Genomic DNA, 16,173 nt, shown 5'->3' with positions numbered 1-16,173 from the left:
ATGTTTTTCCAGAAAGGTTTATATTAACCCAGTTGAGAAACACACATCTCCTTAAGAAGGCCCCCTAGTCAGTAGCAGTTGCTAAACGTGGGAAACAGAAATTTTGTTGGTTCCTATACATCTGAATATCTTCCGGTTTTATTTATTTTTTAAAAAGATTTTTAAAAAAGATTTTATTTACTTATTTAACAGAGAGAGAGACAACCAGTGAGGGAGGGAACACAAGCAGGGGGAGTGGGAGAGGAAGAAGCAGGCTCCCAGCAGAGCAGGGAGCCCGATGTGGGGCTCGATCCCAGGACCCTGGGATCACGCCCTGAGCCGAAGGCAGATGCTTAAAGACTGAGCCACCCAGGTGCTCCTATTTTTTTTTTTAAAAGATCTTATTTATTTATTTGAGAGAGAGAGAGAGAGACAATAAGCAGGAGGAGGGGCAGAGGGAGAGGAAGAAGCAGACTCCTCACTGAGCAGGGAGCCCAGTGCAGGACTTGATCCAAGGACTCTAGACCTGAGCCAAAGGCAGACACTTAACCAACTGAGCCACCCAGGCACCCACCTTCCAGTTTTAAAACTGGTTCTCAATGTAGTATGCAAGATCAGAAACTGACTTGAGGGGCACCTGGGTGGCTCAGTTAGTTAAGCATCTGCCTTCGTCTCAGGTCATGATCTCCAGGTCCTGGGATCCAGCCCCCAGGATCGAGCCCCCTATTGGGCTCTGCGGGGAGTCTGCTTCTCTCTCTTTCTCTCTCCCTCTGTCCCTCCCCCCTGCTCATTTTCTCTCTCAAGTAAATAAATAAAATCTTTAAAAAAAAAAAAGAAAAAGAAAAAAAGAAACCGACTTTGGTAAGTTTATGGGTTGGTTTGTTTTTTGATAGCTTGCTGATTTCTTTTTTTGTTTTGTCTCCATGGGTTTAATCATTAAATGATATGGTTCCAAGGATAGTGTGTTAGATCATTAGAGACATTAGTATTTTTGGCAGATTTTAAAATTCAAACTGTACTTTCTCACCAGAATGCACTACAAAATATACTAGATGGATATGAACGTGCGCCTATGAACTAAAAATAAAAGTCTATGTATGATTTTCTAAAATAATTTTGTTACTCTGCCTATATTACATTTTGCAACTGTATTCAGGTGCAGTAGGGATTCTCTGAAATGAGCTTTCTCTTTCTTTCTAATAGATTCCAGTTGATCAGTGCTAGCTGTAATGCCCAAACACAGCTATACATAAATATTTACTCAGATGAAGCTGTAGTTCATCTCATTTATAGTAACAGTCACTTTCATGTGCTGGTTTAACTGCTCTCTTAATCAAGACGGTATGTAGGCAGGGACGACCTTACAATTCTGGAACTTAAAGGGCAGTTTCGCTGAGGAAAAGTTTGCAGCATTGGAGGGGTGGATAGATTTCAGTCAATAAGCACGCATTTCAGAATTCGAAATGCATTCTCTAAGCTGGCACCATGATTGTATTGTGCAGGGGGACGTTTACTGCTGGCTGCACTATGCAGCATTACGAACAATGCTCCCTGGAGCTCTCCGCTTGCTATTCTGAAACATATTTGAGTTTTGCACCCAAGAAGTCAATGATCTCCAAAATCAGCCAGTCCTTTTTTGGTATCGAGATAGGAGGTTCATTTGAATCCATGCCTTCAAAGATGCAGGAGCCAATCAAGACCCTTCTTGCAGTGAAAAAAATGGATTCTTTTATTGAAATCCCAGCTTCCTTTACAAGATGCCAAGGAGCACTGAATTACAGGACCGCCATACAGCCTTTCTTTTATTCTTTCCATCACCCCGGGCCACAGGAAAAAAAAATCTTTTGTCCTTATTTTCACAAGTTACCACATGGTTTGGAACCTTCAGGGCTATTTCTGAAACTCCATTGGTGTGTGCCAGAAAAAGCCTCTTGAACACACATAGTTGAGTGGAAGATAGTTTTGAGATGTTAATTTCCATTTATTGCATAAAAAAGATATTTAATGCACAAAGGAAATGTCTAACTTAAAGCAAGTTCCAATTTTTGAGACAAACATCAAGGAGCCTGAGGCCACAAGCTTTAAAACCAGTAAACAAACGTTTATTGAACACCTATTTTGCACAAGTCTGTTGAGGGTGTTTAAAAGCCTGAGATAAAGTTCTGCCTTCAAATTGCCAACAGGCTAGTTAGTTGGGCAGACAAACCCAAACTCAGGGAATAATGCAAGAGTTAAGCAGTAAAACTAGACAAATACACAAGCAGTGAAAGATGGCACTGAATGGCTTGGGCTTACAAAGTGTTTCAGGCATTGTGCTCTGCTGGTTTTGAATACCGGGATCACAGTGCCCTGAAAACCCCTGAGAATCTTCACAGAGAAGGTACATATCGGGCTGGATTGAAAACACAGGTAGGAATCAAATAGCCCTTAATGGAATGGGGAAAGCAAATAGTCTTGGAGAGTCAGGCTGTAGGAGCGCGGAATGGGAGAGTTTACAAGGGTAGCGAGGGTCACCTTGGGACATGTCTTAATGGTAATGCCAGGCAGAGAGGCTGCCGATCACTCCTGCGGATCCAAGGTCGACAGCAGTGTTTAGAACTAGGAGATTCCCTTTCCTTTCCTTCTTCCCCTCTTTTGTCCTTTAAAAACAGAACCTTATTCGACAGAGACCTTCCCAGCAGCCAGGAAAGAAAGCAACAATTGAGGCGCTCAGAAGTATTCCTGGCCCCGAAGTTGTCTCTCTGGGGGGCAGCGTCTGGGGAAGTGGAGGGAGTTGGGCCAGGTAGGATCTACTCTGGCCAGGTAGGATCTACATACCGCCCTACTCTGGCTTTTGCGAGCGCTGCTCAGCTCTCCGACTAAGCCCTGGGGTTAGAGGAGATGCCGCCGCGAGTGAAACGCTTTCTCCAAAGCGCTCTCTCAATTCCAAGGTCTTGGGATTGCCAACGGCGGCTGCGGGGCGCCGGCTGAGCACATAAAAAAGTGTCTTCTCCCCATATGGTTAGTGTTTCCGGGTTTCGTCTAGCTCCTGCTCACCAGAAATAGAAAATTAATCACGCTGATGAGAAGACAGCATGCCACAGGGAGGGCTGAGAAAGGAAAGTGCGGAAAAGGGTCCCAGACAGAACGGGCTTCCGCGCAGACGGGTCTGCGGAATCTGCGGGCGCTGCAGTCTCCCGTCCTCGTGCTCGCTCGGCCCGCCGGGAGGTGGGGACAGGGACTCGGGCAGCCCGTGCACGCCCGGCTCGCCTCCCTCGCAGCCAGCAGATGGCTCCCGGGCTCGCGCTCCCGCGCTCCCTCGCCCCCTCTCCAGACGCAGGGCCCGGGCGCTTGCGGAGGGAGGCTGCAAAGAGGGGCGCCCGCCTGCCCGCCGCCGCCGCAGCCCCGCGCAGCGGCCCTCCCCCGGGGCGCCCCGAGCGGGGGAGCGAGCGCCGGGCGCGGGAGGCCGGCCTGGGACCCGAGCGGAGGCCGGCTCTCGCGAGGTGAGGAGGGGAGCGGGCGGAGGCGGAGGAGGAGACGCCGGAGGAGCAGGAGCAGGAGGAGGGGAAGGAGGAGGAGGGCCGGAGCTGCCCCCGCCCCACCTCAGCCCGGCAGGAGCTCGAGGAAACCCTAGCCCCGCCGCCCGCGCCGCTCTCCCCGCCCTCTCCGCACGCCTTCCGCCTTCACCTAGGGCCGTAGGTGCGGCGCGGCGCGGGGCTGGGCGGGAGCTGGCCGCGGCCGGAGCAGCGCCGCCGGGAGCCGGGAGCCGCCGCGCGCGCCCGCTCGGAATCCCCGGGTCTGCGTTCCGCCGCCGGGAACTGCGGGGAGGCGACATGTAGCAGCGGCCGCCGCAGACCCACCTCGTATTTGGGACTCTTTTTTTTTTGGAGGGGCGGGGGGTGCGGCGAAATTGTATCTCCGCCCTCGCTTTCTCGCCTACTCCCGTGCGCAAGCTGCATCTGCCTCTCAAAATTGAGGGGCTCGGGGGAGGGCGGGGGGTCGTAAATCAGAGTTGGACCGGCACTGCCCCCGCGCCTGGAGGGCCACCATGACCGAGGAGAGCTCCGAGGTTCCCCGGGAGCTGACAGGTAAGAGTGGCGCTGCCGCTGGCTCGCCGTCTGCCCCTGCTCACCCCTCCCCGCCGCCCCCCTGCCCTCCTCCGCCTTCCCGCAGGTCCCGCGAAGTCGCGGCGCCCCTCAGGTCGCAGCCGTGCTGGGCGGGGCGCCGGGAACTTTGCTCGCGTCTCGCCGCCTGGAAAGCCCAGTCCGGGGAGGGCGGCCGTGGGGGGCAGCGGGGGCTCGGGAGCCCGGGGCGCTTCCCCAGCCGCGACCGGGGGGGTCGTGGTGGGCGGAAGAGGGGGGCGGGCTGCCTCGGGCTTGGGAGTTCTGGAAGCGAGGAGCACCCTTTACAGCGACCAGTCCACTGCCCCAAACTCGGGGAAGTCCGGGAAAGGCCAGTGCAAGGCCGGGGGGGAGGGGGATTGGCGAGCGCACAGTGGGTAGTCTCAGGCACCTGCCCGCCTCCCTCCTCCTACCCCCGCGAGGTGCTCCTCCCATACGCAGACTCCGGGGAGGGGGCGCTAGTCTGGGCGCGGACGGAGCCAGGCGAGGCGTGGCTTTGCCCAGCCAGCCGGGAGCGAAAGGGTTACAGGAGTGACGCACGCTCGGGCAGGGAAACTGAGGGTTAATGCTACAGGCTTATTTTAATAATAGTTAACCTACCGATTCTCCGCATCCCGAATGTCCGAGAACCAGTGCGCAGCACCCTATGCAGGGTGACCCGTTGTTTGAGTCCCTTGAGGTTTTTTTGCTTTTTGGGTTTTTTTTTTTTTTTTTTTGGTGTGTGTCGGGGGGTTGGGCTGGATTTTATATGCTGGGATTTAACTTAATTATGTGGAGGGTTAACATGGCAGAACTAAAATGAGGTGGGGATGAGTGTTCTGAAAACCCAGCGTTTAAGCGTGTGTATGTATAGCACGTTGATTTTAACAAGGTGTGTGTGCGCGCGTTTTGAGCCCTAGGGACCGGTATTCCTTACTGTACCATCCTTGGCACACTGCACAGAAAGATGCTGTTTAGTCGGGGCTGACAGCAAGAGGAGATTCTCCCTGCCCGTTCGTCTGCACAGGAGAAATTTGCCCCTCGGTTTCTCCTCTTAGCCACAATACTTTGGAGGAGTCTGTGTGTCTTCCATCATTAGTGACCTCACTCAGCAGGGGACACTTGATGTGAAGAAGCTGTTGCTAGGTTTGTATGAAACCTTCAGGTTTTGTTAAATTAAAAAAAAAAAAGAACACCCAAAAAACCCAATCCTAACTTTTACCCAAATTTAGGATAGGAAGTTAGCGCCCCCTTCCCCCACTCTGGCCTCTTCTCTCTCCCCAACCCTGTGGAGCTGGCTCCTGAGATAAAGCATCAGCTGCCTTTGCGGGAGCCAGTGGCCCCTCCGGTTCTGGGAGGCTGAGATCTTCCCAGCAGCCTACCCAGCCTACCCGGAAGAGGAAAGGAATGCCCAGAGTCCCTGCGGATGCCCGGGGAGGTCCTGAGAAAGTTTAGGGGGAGGGCTGGCCTTCCTGACCAGGGGATAAGGATAGCTAAAGAGGGGGCAGATTTTCAAGTTAGTTGTCCGTGAGCCTGGTAATTAAAGTTTAGGTAGTTATCAGACTCAAGAGAGAAGGGAAGGATGAAGATACCTGGTTTATGTGAATGGTTCTCAAAATAAATCCTTTGGTATGTTTGAAAAGTTGATTTAATCCTTATCTAGACATGAAATTTGTGTGTTTATCGACTCTTGCCCAGCTCACATATCCTTCAACCAAGTGACACATGCTTTTGTGACATGCCCGGTATGATTTTTCTGGGCCTTTGACTGGTCTAATTAGTCTGGGACAGGGGAAATTCCTGCACCTGCTTTTCTCTAATTTCAAGTGTTCACAAAGTTACACTCAGATCAATTCAAAATGGCAACCATGTGAAAACCTCAGTGTCTTCCCTTAAACTAATCCCTCAGAAGAGTAAAAAAAAAATGCAGTGTGTATCTCTCTGATAATGAAAGAAATACAGGCTTTTCATAACAAAATTTAAACGCTAAGAATGAGAAGACTGTCAGCTGTATTACCTCTCTGAGATAGCTACTTTTAACCTTTTGGTGTATAACTTTCCAGTCCCTTTCCACGTGTGTATGGTCTTAAGTCTATTTCTCTTTTTTCTTTTTTTCCCAAAGATTTATTTGTTTATTCTAGAGAGAGAGAAAGAGCACGAGGGGGAGAGGGAGAGAAAATCCCAAGCAGACTCCACACCCAGCGTGGAGCCTGACATGGGGCTGATCCTGCCACCTGAGATCACGACCCCACCCGAGCCAAAACCGAGTCGGGTTGGTCAGCTGACTGCGCCCCCCGGGCACCCCTCTTAAGTCTGTTTCATATGTTGCTTTCCCACATGCCTTTTTTCTGGGAGGGAGGAGTAGCCTTTATCTGTTTTGAGCCCTGATAAGATAGGAGCTGCATAGAGATCTCCCAGCGCAGTGAGGTCCCCCACTTGCCCCCTTACTTCCCCAAACATCCCACCTGGTGGCTGGTCCCCCCCACAAGCTGCCCTTTCTCTTGTTTCCATTCTCTTCTCCATGTGGGCAACGCTCTTCCTTCTCCTTCTTCACTCTTCTCTAACTTCAGCAGCTCTAAACTTTTGTGGTGGGTTTCTAGTAAGAATATTTGATTACCTCTTCATAACATATTTACTAATTAAACTACGTACGTACTTCATTTAGTAAGTATAATTTAAAACAAACTGGAGTACATCGCAAATAGAAGCAAAAATTCTATTTTTTTTCTGCACCTCATTGGGTTGTATTATACACTGTACTTTGGACCAGTGGTCTGTGTCCTGCTCCTTTAAGATTCTGCTCTGGGTCCCCTCCTTCCCGAAACCTTCAGGAATCTCCTTGTCCGTGATCTCATGGTGTAGTGAGTGTGGATTTGTCTGGAGGCATTTATCTGCCTTCTCTAGATTGTAAGCACCTGCAAAAGGCAGGGGCTGTCGGTGTCCCAGCAGCTAGTCGAACACTTGGCATACGAGAGCTCCTCCTGTGTCCATATATTTGTTGAATATATGAATAAGCCAAGATGATTATAATATAGAATACAGATCTTTGGGAGTGTAGAGGAGGTTGCCACATATATATATATATATATATATATATATATATATATATATATATATATACACGGCATATATATATGGCATATATATATATATTTTTTAAGATTTTATTTATTTATTTGACAGAGCAGGAGTGGGAGAGAGAGAGAGAGAGAGAGCACAAGCAGGGGGAGTGGCAGGCAGAGGGAGAGGGAAAGCAGGCTGTCTGCTGAGCAGGGAGCCTGACGTGGCGCTCCATCCCAGGACCCCAAGATCACAACCCGAGCTGAAGGCAGACATTTAACTGACTGAGCCACCCAGGCAGCCAAGGTTGCTGTATTTTGAGGTAGGACGTAACCAGGAGGTGACTAGGGAAGGGGCGTCCCAGGAAAGAGAATAGTACACACAGAATGCTGGGGGTGTGCCAGACGGAGATGATAGGGATGCCTGGATTGTTAAGTGTGTGTGCTGAGAAGTTAAACTGAAAAAAATGTGGAAGACCTTGAGTGGCCTGCTGCAGGGTTGGGGTTTATCCAAAAATGAGAGCAGCTCGTAGAGCAAGAGTGATGTGATCAGACCTGTTGTTTTCAGAGGGTCCCTTTGGTCCGGGAGGGGACAGAGAGCTGATAGGTGGGACATCATGGACTTGTCTTGAGGAGAGATTCTGAGGCCTTGGACGCAGGGTCAAGCCCAGGGGAGTCGGGAGCTGTTTAGGACGTAGTTCTAGGAGAGTAGGTGACTGGCTTTCAAATTTGTAGCTTTGTTAGTGGCCAGAGGAGTGGGGAGGGGAATGAGTTTGATTTGAGACCTATTCCATTTGGAGCTTTCCCTGGAGTCGTTCCTGCCACCATCTAGATTTTGAAGTCTCTCCTTCTCTCTTGATTCTTCCTTTCTTGTTGCCTTTGCCCACTCTTTGGGGTGTCGTGCTGTGATGCCTTCGGAAGGACAGATGGCCAGGATCACCCTTCCCTGGCTGAATTGTCCAGTCTGGTTCTGGTTCTTTGCCATATTTCCCAACTCTGATGTCAGGCACTCCCAGAAAATGGTAGTATTTCTATGCCACTGTGATGAACACAGAGGCTGCTGGGGACCAGAGGTAACTAGCCAAAGGAGTTTATGAATTCCTATTGTGCTTACGGTCTGCATGCAACACAGGCCTCCACGATCCTTCCTGACATTGCTCGTGTTTTTCCTGTGTGTGTGTCTGTTTGCCCAGCGAGATTATGTCGTGCTTTGCGTGAACTGGTATTATGTCACATGCTCTAATATTGGCCTCCGCATCTGAGCGCACAGTACAACGCACATAGTAGGTGTTCATTAGCTATGTGACTGATTACTATCAGGCTTGTTAAAACAAGCTAAAAAAAAAAAAAAGAAAAACCACAATAATAAAAACAACCAAAAATACTCCTTCAAATGTTCTCCCCTCTCCAGTGCTTTTTTCTTATTAATAAAAGAATATAATGAAACTCTTCCCTTCTTTCAGAAAGCATAAAGGATGTTATTGGCAGAAAGATAAAAATTGCAGTGAAGAAGAAAGTAAAGTTGGAACTTAAGGGAGACAAAGTTGAAAACAAAGTGCTGGTAAGTATTCTCGTTTTCTTAAAACGTTTGGAAGAGAAAGTGTTTTTCCTCTTCATTGTTTTGATTGCTTAATTTCCATGCAACTCAAGTGCTATGTTTCATATTTTGCTGGAAATTTCTGAGGGCCATTTTGTCCTGGATTAATTGGAATGTCTGCCCGTTGAAAGGTAACGGTAGGATATTTACATTTTCGAGATTGAGGTTCTTTCTTTCTTTTTTTTTTTTTTAAAGATTTTATTTATTTATCTGACAGAGATAGAGACAGCCAGTGGCGGGGGGAGGGGTGGGAGAGGAAGAAGCAGGCTCTCAGTGGAGAAGCCTGATGTGGGGCTCGATCCCAGAACACCGGGATCACGCCCTGAGCCGAAGGCAGACGCTTAACCGCTGTGCCACCCAGGCGCCCCGAGATTGAGGTTATTTCTTAAAATTGTCCCAGTCACCCACACTGAGGTCATCTCCTACAGCCTGTTTTCAAATTATTCAATTTAATGTGAAATGGAGCTTATATATAGTTTATCTTTGTTGTGGCTGATTGTATGACTTCATTTGTGAGGACTTAGGGAGGAGTTTAAAAACTCATCTCATGTTGATCTAACTATGTAACTAAATGTTCTCAGATGTTGTATCGGAGTTCATCTCCAGGGGCAGAAGACACCTGTCATTTCACGGGGATGTTTGGTGTGTTGAAGGGAAATGCCTGGTGCAGGCAGTATCTGCTAGTGCTGAGATTGGACTTGGGCCCCCCCAGCGTGTGGTGGAGCTCCTGGGGGCCCAGGGGTTGCACCGTGCTGGGTACAGAGTGCAGGAGGGCATTGTCGGAACCTGGACTATAGCTCTAGAGAGGTGAGGAGCCCTTTGTGGTATTATATTGGCTCCTAGGTTGAGACTGTGGCAAACCTAGATTTAGCCTTAGGGGAATATGTGTTGTTTATGTTTTTGTTGGAGAGAATATTCTATTTATCTTTTATCATTGGCAATTTTCAAACATATGCCAAAGTAGAGATTAGCATATTGAACCCTGTGTATGTTCATCCAGCTTCAACAGTTTTTCGTGTTTCACCAATATTGTTGGTCTCCCCACAGCTTTCTTTTCCCCCCTCTTGGAGTATTTTGAAACAAATTCCAAGCACCTGTCATTGAAAGAGAATATTTTTCATATTCTGTTTCTTCAGTTGAATTTGCCACAATCTCAAGTGTTTTTCTTTCTTTTTTTTTTTTTTTTTTAAGATTTTATTTATTTGACAGAGATAGAGACAGCCAGCGAGAGGGAACACAAGCAGGGGGAGTGGGAGAGGAAGAAGCAGGCTCACAGCAGAAGAGCCTGATGTGGGGCTCGATCCCCTAACGCCGGGATCACGCCCTGAGCCGAAGGCAGACGCTTAACAGCTGTGCCACCCAGGCGCCCCTCAAGTGTTTTTCTGATAACATCTGTCTGGAGAATCTTTCAGAATATCTGGCTGCCTTCCCCCGTAGATGTAAGGATTATGCTGTTGATGGACGACTTCTCTTTCTCTCTGGTCCATGTGTGCAAGTCAGGATGGCAGAGAAATTGAAGTGGGAAAACTTGATGGAGGGGGCTCTGGCCCTGCGACAAAGTGTGTTTGTGTCACCTGCATTGTTAGGGTTACCAAGAGTAGAAACGATGGGTGCCGTCATTCTGATTTATTTTGTTTTAATCAAGAGTAAATTTCCTTAGAGTGTATGTTACTTAATGGTATAGGGTAGTGATATTTTGGGGAGGTGGTAGTGGAGAGAGAAGACATTTTGTTTCTGCTGTTTGTTGCCTTATACATTTAAAGTGAAGATGTAAATGGATCCACCTTTATCTAAGTGAGCTGTCCTAGTCAAGTGGTTTTTCTACCAGCTTGGCCTCATGTGGGGTATTATTTGGTGTGGATACTGCTCATTGTACGAGGAAGGAGCCTGTGCCATGAGTAAGATTTACAAAGTGAAAAGTACAAAGACAAACATAAGTATCCAGTAGAACGGAATTAGCACCATTCACAAATAGTTATGATTAGTACTTAAAGTTAAGGACCCCCCCCACATACACCCCACCGCCCTCAACCCCCACATCTCAACATAAGCTGGAGTTAAGGTTGTAACCGAACTATACCTGTCTTTGAATATAAGTATTTATTTCCCCAGATCTGGAACCTAAGTAGTTTCTGATAATTTGGCATAAACTTGTTTTGGCTGTTCCTTACGTGCATGGACAGGAATTATTAATGGAAATACTCAGAGTCTGACAATCTTAATAGAAATATTCAGGTCGGAGCAAGATAGTCAATGACAAACTGACCTTCACGTTGTTGATTTTGGTGTTTCTGGATTGAGAGAAATTCAATTACTTAAATGAAAGCACTGGGGGAATCTCTTTATGATGTTCATTTCTGAGTTTCTTTGGCTGTCAGTCCACTAACATTGGTAATAAATGAGTTGGCTTAATACCTTCCATATATCTTGTTTGAGTTTTGTTTCTTTTCCCACAGTGCCTGCTCTTAGCGTCCTTCCTTCCTTATGAGGTTGGGAGTATGTGTGTTATAGGTCACTTAGTTCCCTTTTTTTTTTTTTTTTTTTTACAGTTGGAGACTTTAATTTGTAGCTTATCTTCCGTTGAGGGTGTATCTTCATCTTGCTTCTTCTCATGGTCGTAATAGCTAATATTTATTGAACATTGCCCAAGTGCTAGGCTCTTTGTGCAACACTGAGTCATACATTACCTTATTCAATCCCGCAGCAGATCCTTGAGGTTGCACTGTTTATATCTCCAGTTAGATTCGGAGAGGCCAAGTAAGTTGCTTCAGGTCATTTAGCTAGTTAGCGACAGAGCTGGGATTTGAACCCAGATCTGCCTCACTCAGAGCCTATCTGTTTCACCATTATTTTTTTTTTTAAGATTTTATTCACTTATTTGAGAGAGAGAGAAAGAGTGCGCAAGCACGAGTGGGGGGAGAGGCAGAGGGAGAGAAAGAAGCAGACTCCCCGCTGAGCAGGGAGCCCAACATGGGGCTCGATCCCAGGACCCTGGGATCATGATCTGAGCTGAAGGCAGATGCTGAGCCAACTGAGCCACCCAGGCGCCCCTGCTTCACCATTGTTTTCAAAATAAAAAGAAAACGTCCTTTGGCTTATTGTTCACTTTCACCCAGTGGTCAGGAGATTTGGACCTTAGAAGGATCAGGAATCCTTGTGTTTATTTGGTTGACTGATGGATTTATGCATAATTTCCAGACTGATAGAGCACGTCCTGTGTGCCATGCCTATTACATGTACAAGACGTCATGTATTCAGAGCTCGCAGTCTGGCTGGGGAGGTAAACATGTCAGGGGGCTGTGCTTCGAGTTGTGCTATGAGCACGATGACAGGGGCTGTCATTACAGCACATATGAGGGACCATGGACTCAGGCTGGTGCATCAGGGAAGAGCTCTAGAAGGAAGGAAGCCCTGAGCTGCCACTGGGGGCTGAGTAGGAGTTACCAAGGGTCATAGACAAAGGAAACAGAGTAAACCTGGAAGCCAGACGGGGTTTACATGTGAGAGAAGCATCCGCAGCAGTAGGGCTGCAGCAGGTGCATAGTGGAGAGTGGCCAGGCATAGAGGTGATGCCTTTCCTTGCCATCGGGATATCAGGTGAAACTGGGGCTGGTTAAAGAGGTCTCTTCTCACCACCTGTTTCTAATAACCTTTATGTGAACTTTATCCTCCCCTCTCCAGGGAGGCCATAGGGCTCAGTGGTTAAGGACTTGGGCCCTGGAGTCACACCTGAGTCACAGTGCAGCCCAGCCGCTTTATAACATTGTTAAGTCTCAGTTCCTTTCTCTAGTGAAACAGGTGTGCAACAGTATCTGTTTGTACATGGCTGCTTTGAAGATTAACTAGGATAGGTTTTAATACTGCTTGGTGAAGGCCCAGCACGTGATGAACAGCCAACAAAGGATAAAGCAAGAGGAACTGAGAGAGCCTGCCTTGTTTTCTCAGTGGCACTGAAAATGCCCCTCCTGATGCCCGGGTATCTCCTGCCTTTATTGAGGGGTTCAGTTCCCCATAAGGCCAAGAAGAGTATTTATAGCTTATGTCTCCTTTCCAGCAGGAGAGAGGGCAACTGACCAGATCTGAAATTCTGCAGGTAGGGCACTGGTCACATGGAATCAGAAGTGCTAGAATGTGTGGGATGAGGGGGATCTGTGGTCACATACATTTGGCAATCAGGGTGTTAAAGATAAATGAGTGTCTTTACTTTGTGGCTTTTCAGAGCCAGTAATACATCGATGGGCGTTGTTGATTCCTAAGAATGAGCTGGAGTATGCTGTTGTTCTCGATTTTATTTGGCCAGAGACCCTAATGACTCTAGGTTAGGAAACCAGGGTGGAGCGGAGCTGAGCTGGGGCCTCTGGGGACAGTTAAAGGGGAGACAGAAGAGGCTGGAACAGGCTGTCGGTTCTTAGGGTGGCTCTCCTAGGGGTGGTCCACGGGCCCTGTACTTTTTATCTAAGCTGCAGGCAGGTCTGCTGAAGGCCACACACTGGGACATGTCATCTGTTGCTATAATACCTTCTCTCTTGTCTGTGGGGTGTATCATCAGGAAGTGATTCTGTCTGTCTTAGACTCTCATTCCATTTTCTCATTTGCTAGTTGAATCTTTACCCAATTTTTCTGGTACCTGGCTTTTTATTTTTATTTATTTATTTAAAGATTTTATTTATTTATTTGAGAGAGAGAATGAGATAGCACAAGCTGGGGGAGGGGCAGATGGAGATGGAGATGCAGACTCCCCGCTGAGCAGGGAGCCAGATGCGGGACTCGATCTCAGGACCCTGAGATCATGCCCTGAACTGAAGGCAGATGCTTAACCAGCTGAGCCACCCAGGTGCCCCAGTACCTGCACTTTCAAAAATATTTTAATTTTTGTATTTTTTAAATTCAACCTATCAGTTTTGGATCATTATAGATTTATATGCAGCTGTGAGAAGTTATACAGAAAGATCCTTGGTACCCTTTACCCAGTTTCTGCTGTCTTGCAAAATCAGAGTGTAATATCATGTTCAGGATATTGCTGTTGATGCTCTACAATGCTGAACATTTCCACCACCACAAGGATTCCGTCTCCTGCCTCTCTGGGCCACACCCATGTACCCACTTCTCTGACCCCTGGGAGTTGCTAATGTGTTCTTCATTTTTAAAATTTTGTTACTTCAAAAATGTTATGTAGGGGCACCTGGGTGCCTCAGTCGTTAAGCGTCTGCCTTTGGCTCAGATCATGATCCCAGGGTCCTGGGATCGAGCCCCGCGTCGGGCTCCCTGCTCCGCTGGGAGCCTGCTTCTTCCTCTCCCACTCCCCCTGCTTGTGTTCCCTCTCTCGCTGGCTGTCTCTCTCTCTGTCAAATAAATAAATAAAATCTTAAAAAAGAATGTTATATAAATGTAATCACACAATATATATGCCTATTGGGGATTTTTTTTTTTCTACCTGAGATAATTCCCTAGACATTCTTCCCTGTTGTTGTGTGTAGCCGTTGTGTTCCCCCCACCCCCGCCGGGGACTGTTTCGTGGTCTGGATGTCCACTCACCTGTTGATGGACCTGTGGGTGGTTTCCTGTTTTGGGGTTATTTGGGGGTATTAGGAATAAAACTTGAGATGGATACAAAGTTACAGACTTGTGTGTGAACAGGAGTCTTCACTTCACCCTGAGAAATGCCAAGGAGTGCAATTGCAGGTTTGTATTGGAATCGCCTGTTTAATTTTAGAAGAAGCTGTCAACTGTTTTCCAGAGTGGCTGTATCACTGGGTAGTCAGTCCTACCAGCAGCGTGTGAGGAGTGCAGTCTCTCCAAGTCTTTGACGGTGTTTGGTGTTGCCTGGACATTTCTCCTTTCTCTTTCTTTCTTTGCTTTCTTTCCCTCCCTTCCTTCCTTCCTTCCTTCCTTCCTTCCTTCCTTCCTTCCTTCCTTCCTTCCTTCCTTCCTTCCTTCCTTCCTGATAATGGTTGAAAGAAAAACATTGTCAGGAGGAAACTGGGTCCCTGGCGACCTGCTCCCACCCCTGCTTCTGGTGTTGCTGGCCTCTGGGAAGGGAATGTGGTCTCCTGTCTCCCAGGTGGTAGCTCTGAAGCACGTGGAAGGTTCATCTCTGGTCTCAGCTTCGTTTTTTTTTTTCTGTCCCATTTTGGAATTCGAGTTATATCATCTTTGCCAACCCCTCGTTCTTCCACACCCTTCATCAAATGGGCCAGAAGCAGGAAAGGAAAGCAGGACTGCCTCTCTTGCTACACTGAGGAGGCAGGAGAAATGGCCTCACCTTTCTCTTGGAAACAGATCATCCATTGTTCATTTATTTCCTTTTGAAAAGTTACCCCAGAATCTCTTTAGTGTATTTTTTTTTCAATTTGACATGTATTTATAACTTTTGAACATCTTAATTAAGTTTGGTTGGAATAACTGTCAGTTAATATTGAAAATGTTAAAAGGTGTAAGGATGTTATTTCAGGGGACGTGTATCCCTAAACTATTTTGGTGGCAGTGCTGTCTTCCATTAACTCAAAATATAAAGTCTACTACCACCTGTTTATTTTACAAATACATTCAAAGGGAGACTCTCTCTCTCCTAAACGTTTTGCAGGTATCTGGCCCACTTAGTTGTGAATGGTTTTAAATCTCAGATATTCTCGGATATGGAAAGCATTGTGCTTTGAGACAAGGCCACGTTCATTTCCCGTGGCCGGTCTGTTTAACATTTTCCTGCTTTCCCTCAGGCCTAACCTGGTCCGGCGGTATGGCCCGTGGAACGGTCCATTCGCAGACAAATATCCGCTCTGGAACTGGTGTTTTGCAGCTACTTTCAGGAGACGTCTGCCTTGGCCAATAGTGTCCAGACTTTTTTTTTTTTTTTTAACCAATATTACCTTTTAAAAACACGTTAATTTTCCAGGGAGCCCATACAGTAAGCTATTTTAGGAGTCTGTTTTGCACATTTATAGTTGCATCCAAAATAGTATAAACCCAATCAGCGATCTCAGCGAGGCTGTTTTGATGAACATAAATTAGAAATAGAAGGGGGAGATTGGATTTTGTTTTGGCTGCACAGTATAGAGAGACTCCCTATTCACCAGTTAAGTGGTGCAAATATCACAGCTTTTAAAATAGCTGGTACTGCAGTCTCAGGATGCTTTCCAAGTCGAGACGGCAGGAGCAGCTTTATTCTGAGTTCGGTATGAACGTGGTTAATGCTGACGGCACAGCTTACCTCTGATACGTTAAACTTGGTGCAACACGTCGGATCACGCGTGTGTGTTTTCTTCCAGTAGTTACGGTAGATGGGGGGATGAAGTTCACATCAGATGTCTGGAGACCGTGGTGGCCTCTGCAGAACGTTTGGAAGATCATTGTCCCAGGCCTCGGGCTCACCTGCCTGTGCAGGAGGCTCTTGTGTGCCAATTCTTGGGTAATTCCAACAGTCCCCTTTGTGGTACCTTTAGGAGTCTCACCTTTTAAGGAT

At 47.4% G+C, this 16,173-nt stretch overlaps 1 protein-coding gene across 6 annotated transcripts in view; it reads left to right on the top strand.

The window, feature by feature from the left end:
- The first annotated feature begins 3,025 nt into the window (after positions 1-3,025).
- CARMIL1 (capping protein regulator and myosin 1 linker 1) overlaps positions 3,026-16,173 on the top strand; it is a 304,353-nt gene continuing 291,205 nt past the window's right edge. For 3 of the 6 annotated variants that reach the window (XM_057305073.1, XM_057305072.1, XM_057305071.1), the window contains exons 1-2: positions 3,026-3,461; positions 8,581-8,678. In XM_057305073.1, coding sequence (XP_057161056.1) covers positions 3,041-3,461; positions 8,581-8,678 — 519 coding nt within the window. In that variant the 5' untranslated portion in view covers positions 3,026-3,040. Of the gene's footprint in view, positions 3,462-3,487; positions 4,047-4,856; positions 5,205-8,580; positions 8,679-16,173 lie in introns of those variants that run through there. The other 3 variants (XM_026511255.4, XM_026511258.4, XM_048225494.2) reach the window with 3 other exon arrangements.

Source organism: Ursus arctos, unplaced genomic scaffold (assembly GCF_023065955.2).
Source record: "Ursus arctos isolate Adak ecotype North America unplaced genomic scaffold, UrsArc2.0 scaffold_31, whole genome shotgun sequence".
Taxonomy (NCBI): Eukaryota; Metazoa; Chordata; class Mammalia; order Carnivora; family Ursidae; genus Ursus; species Ursus arctos.
The sequence above is the reverse complement of the archived record's forward strand: the minus strand, read 5'-3'. Positions and strand labels throughout refer to the sequence as shown.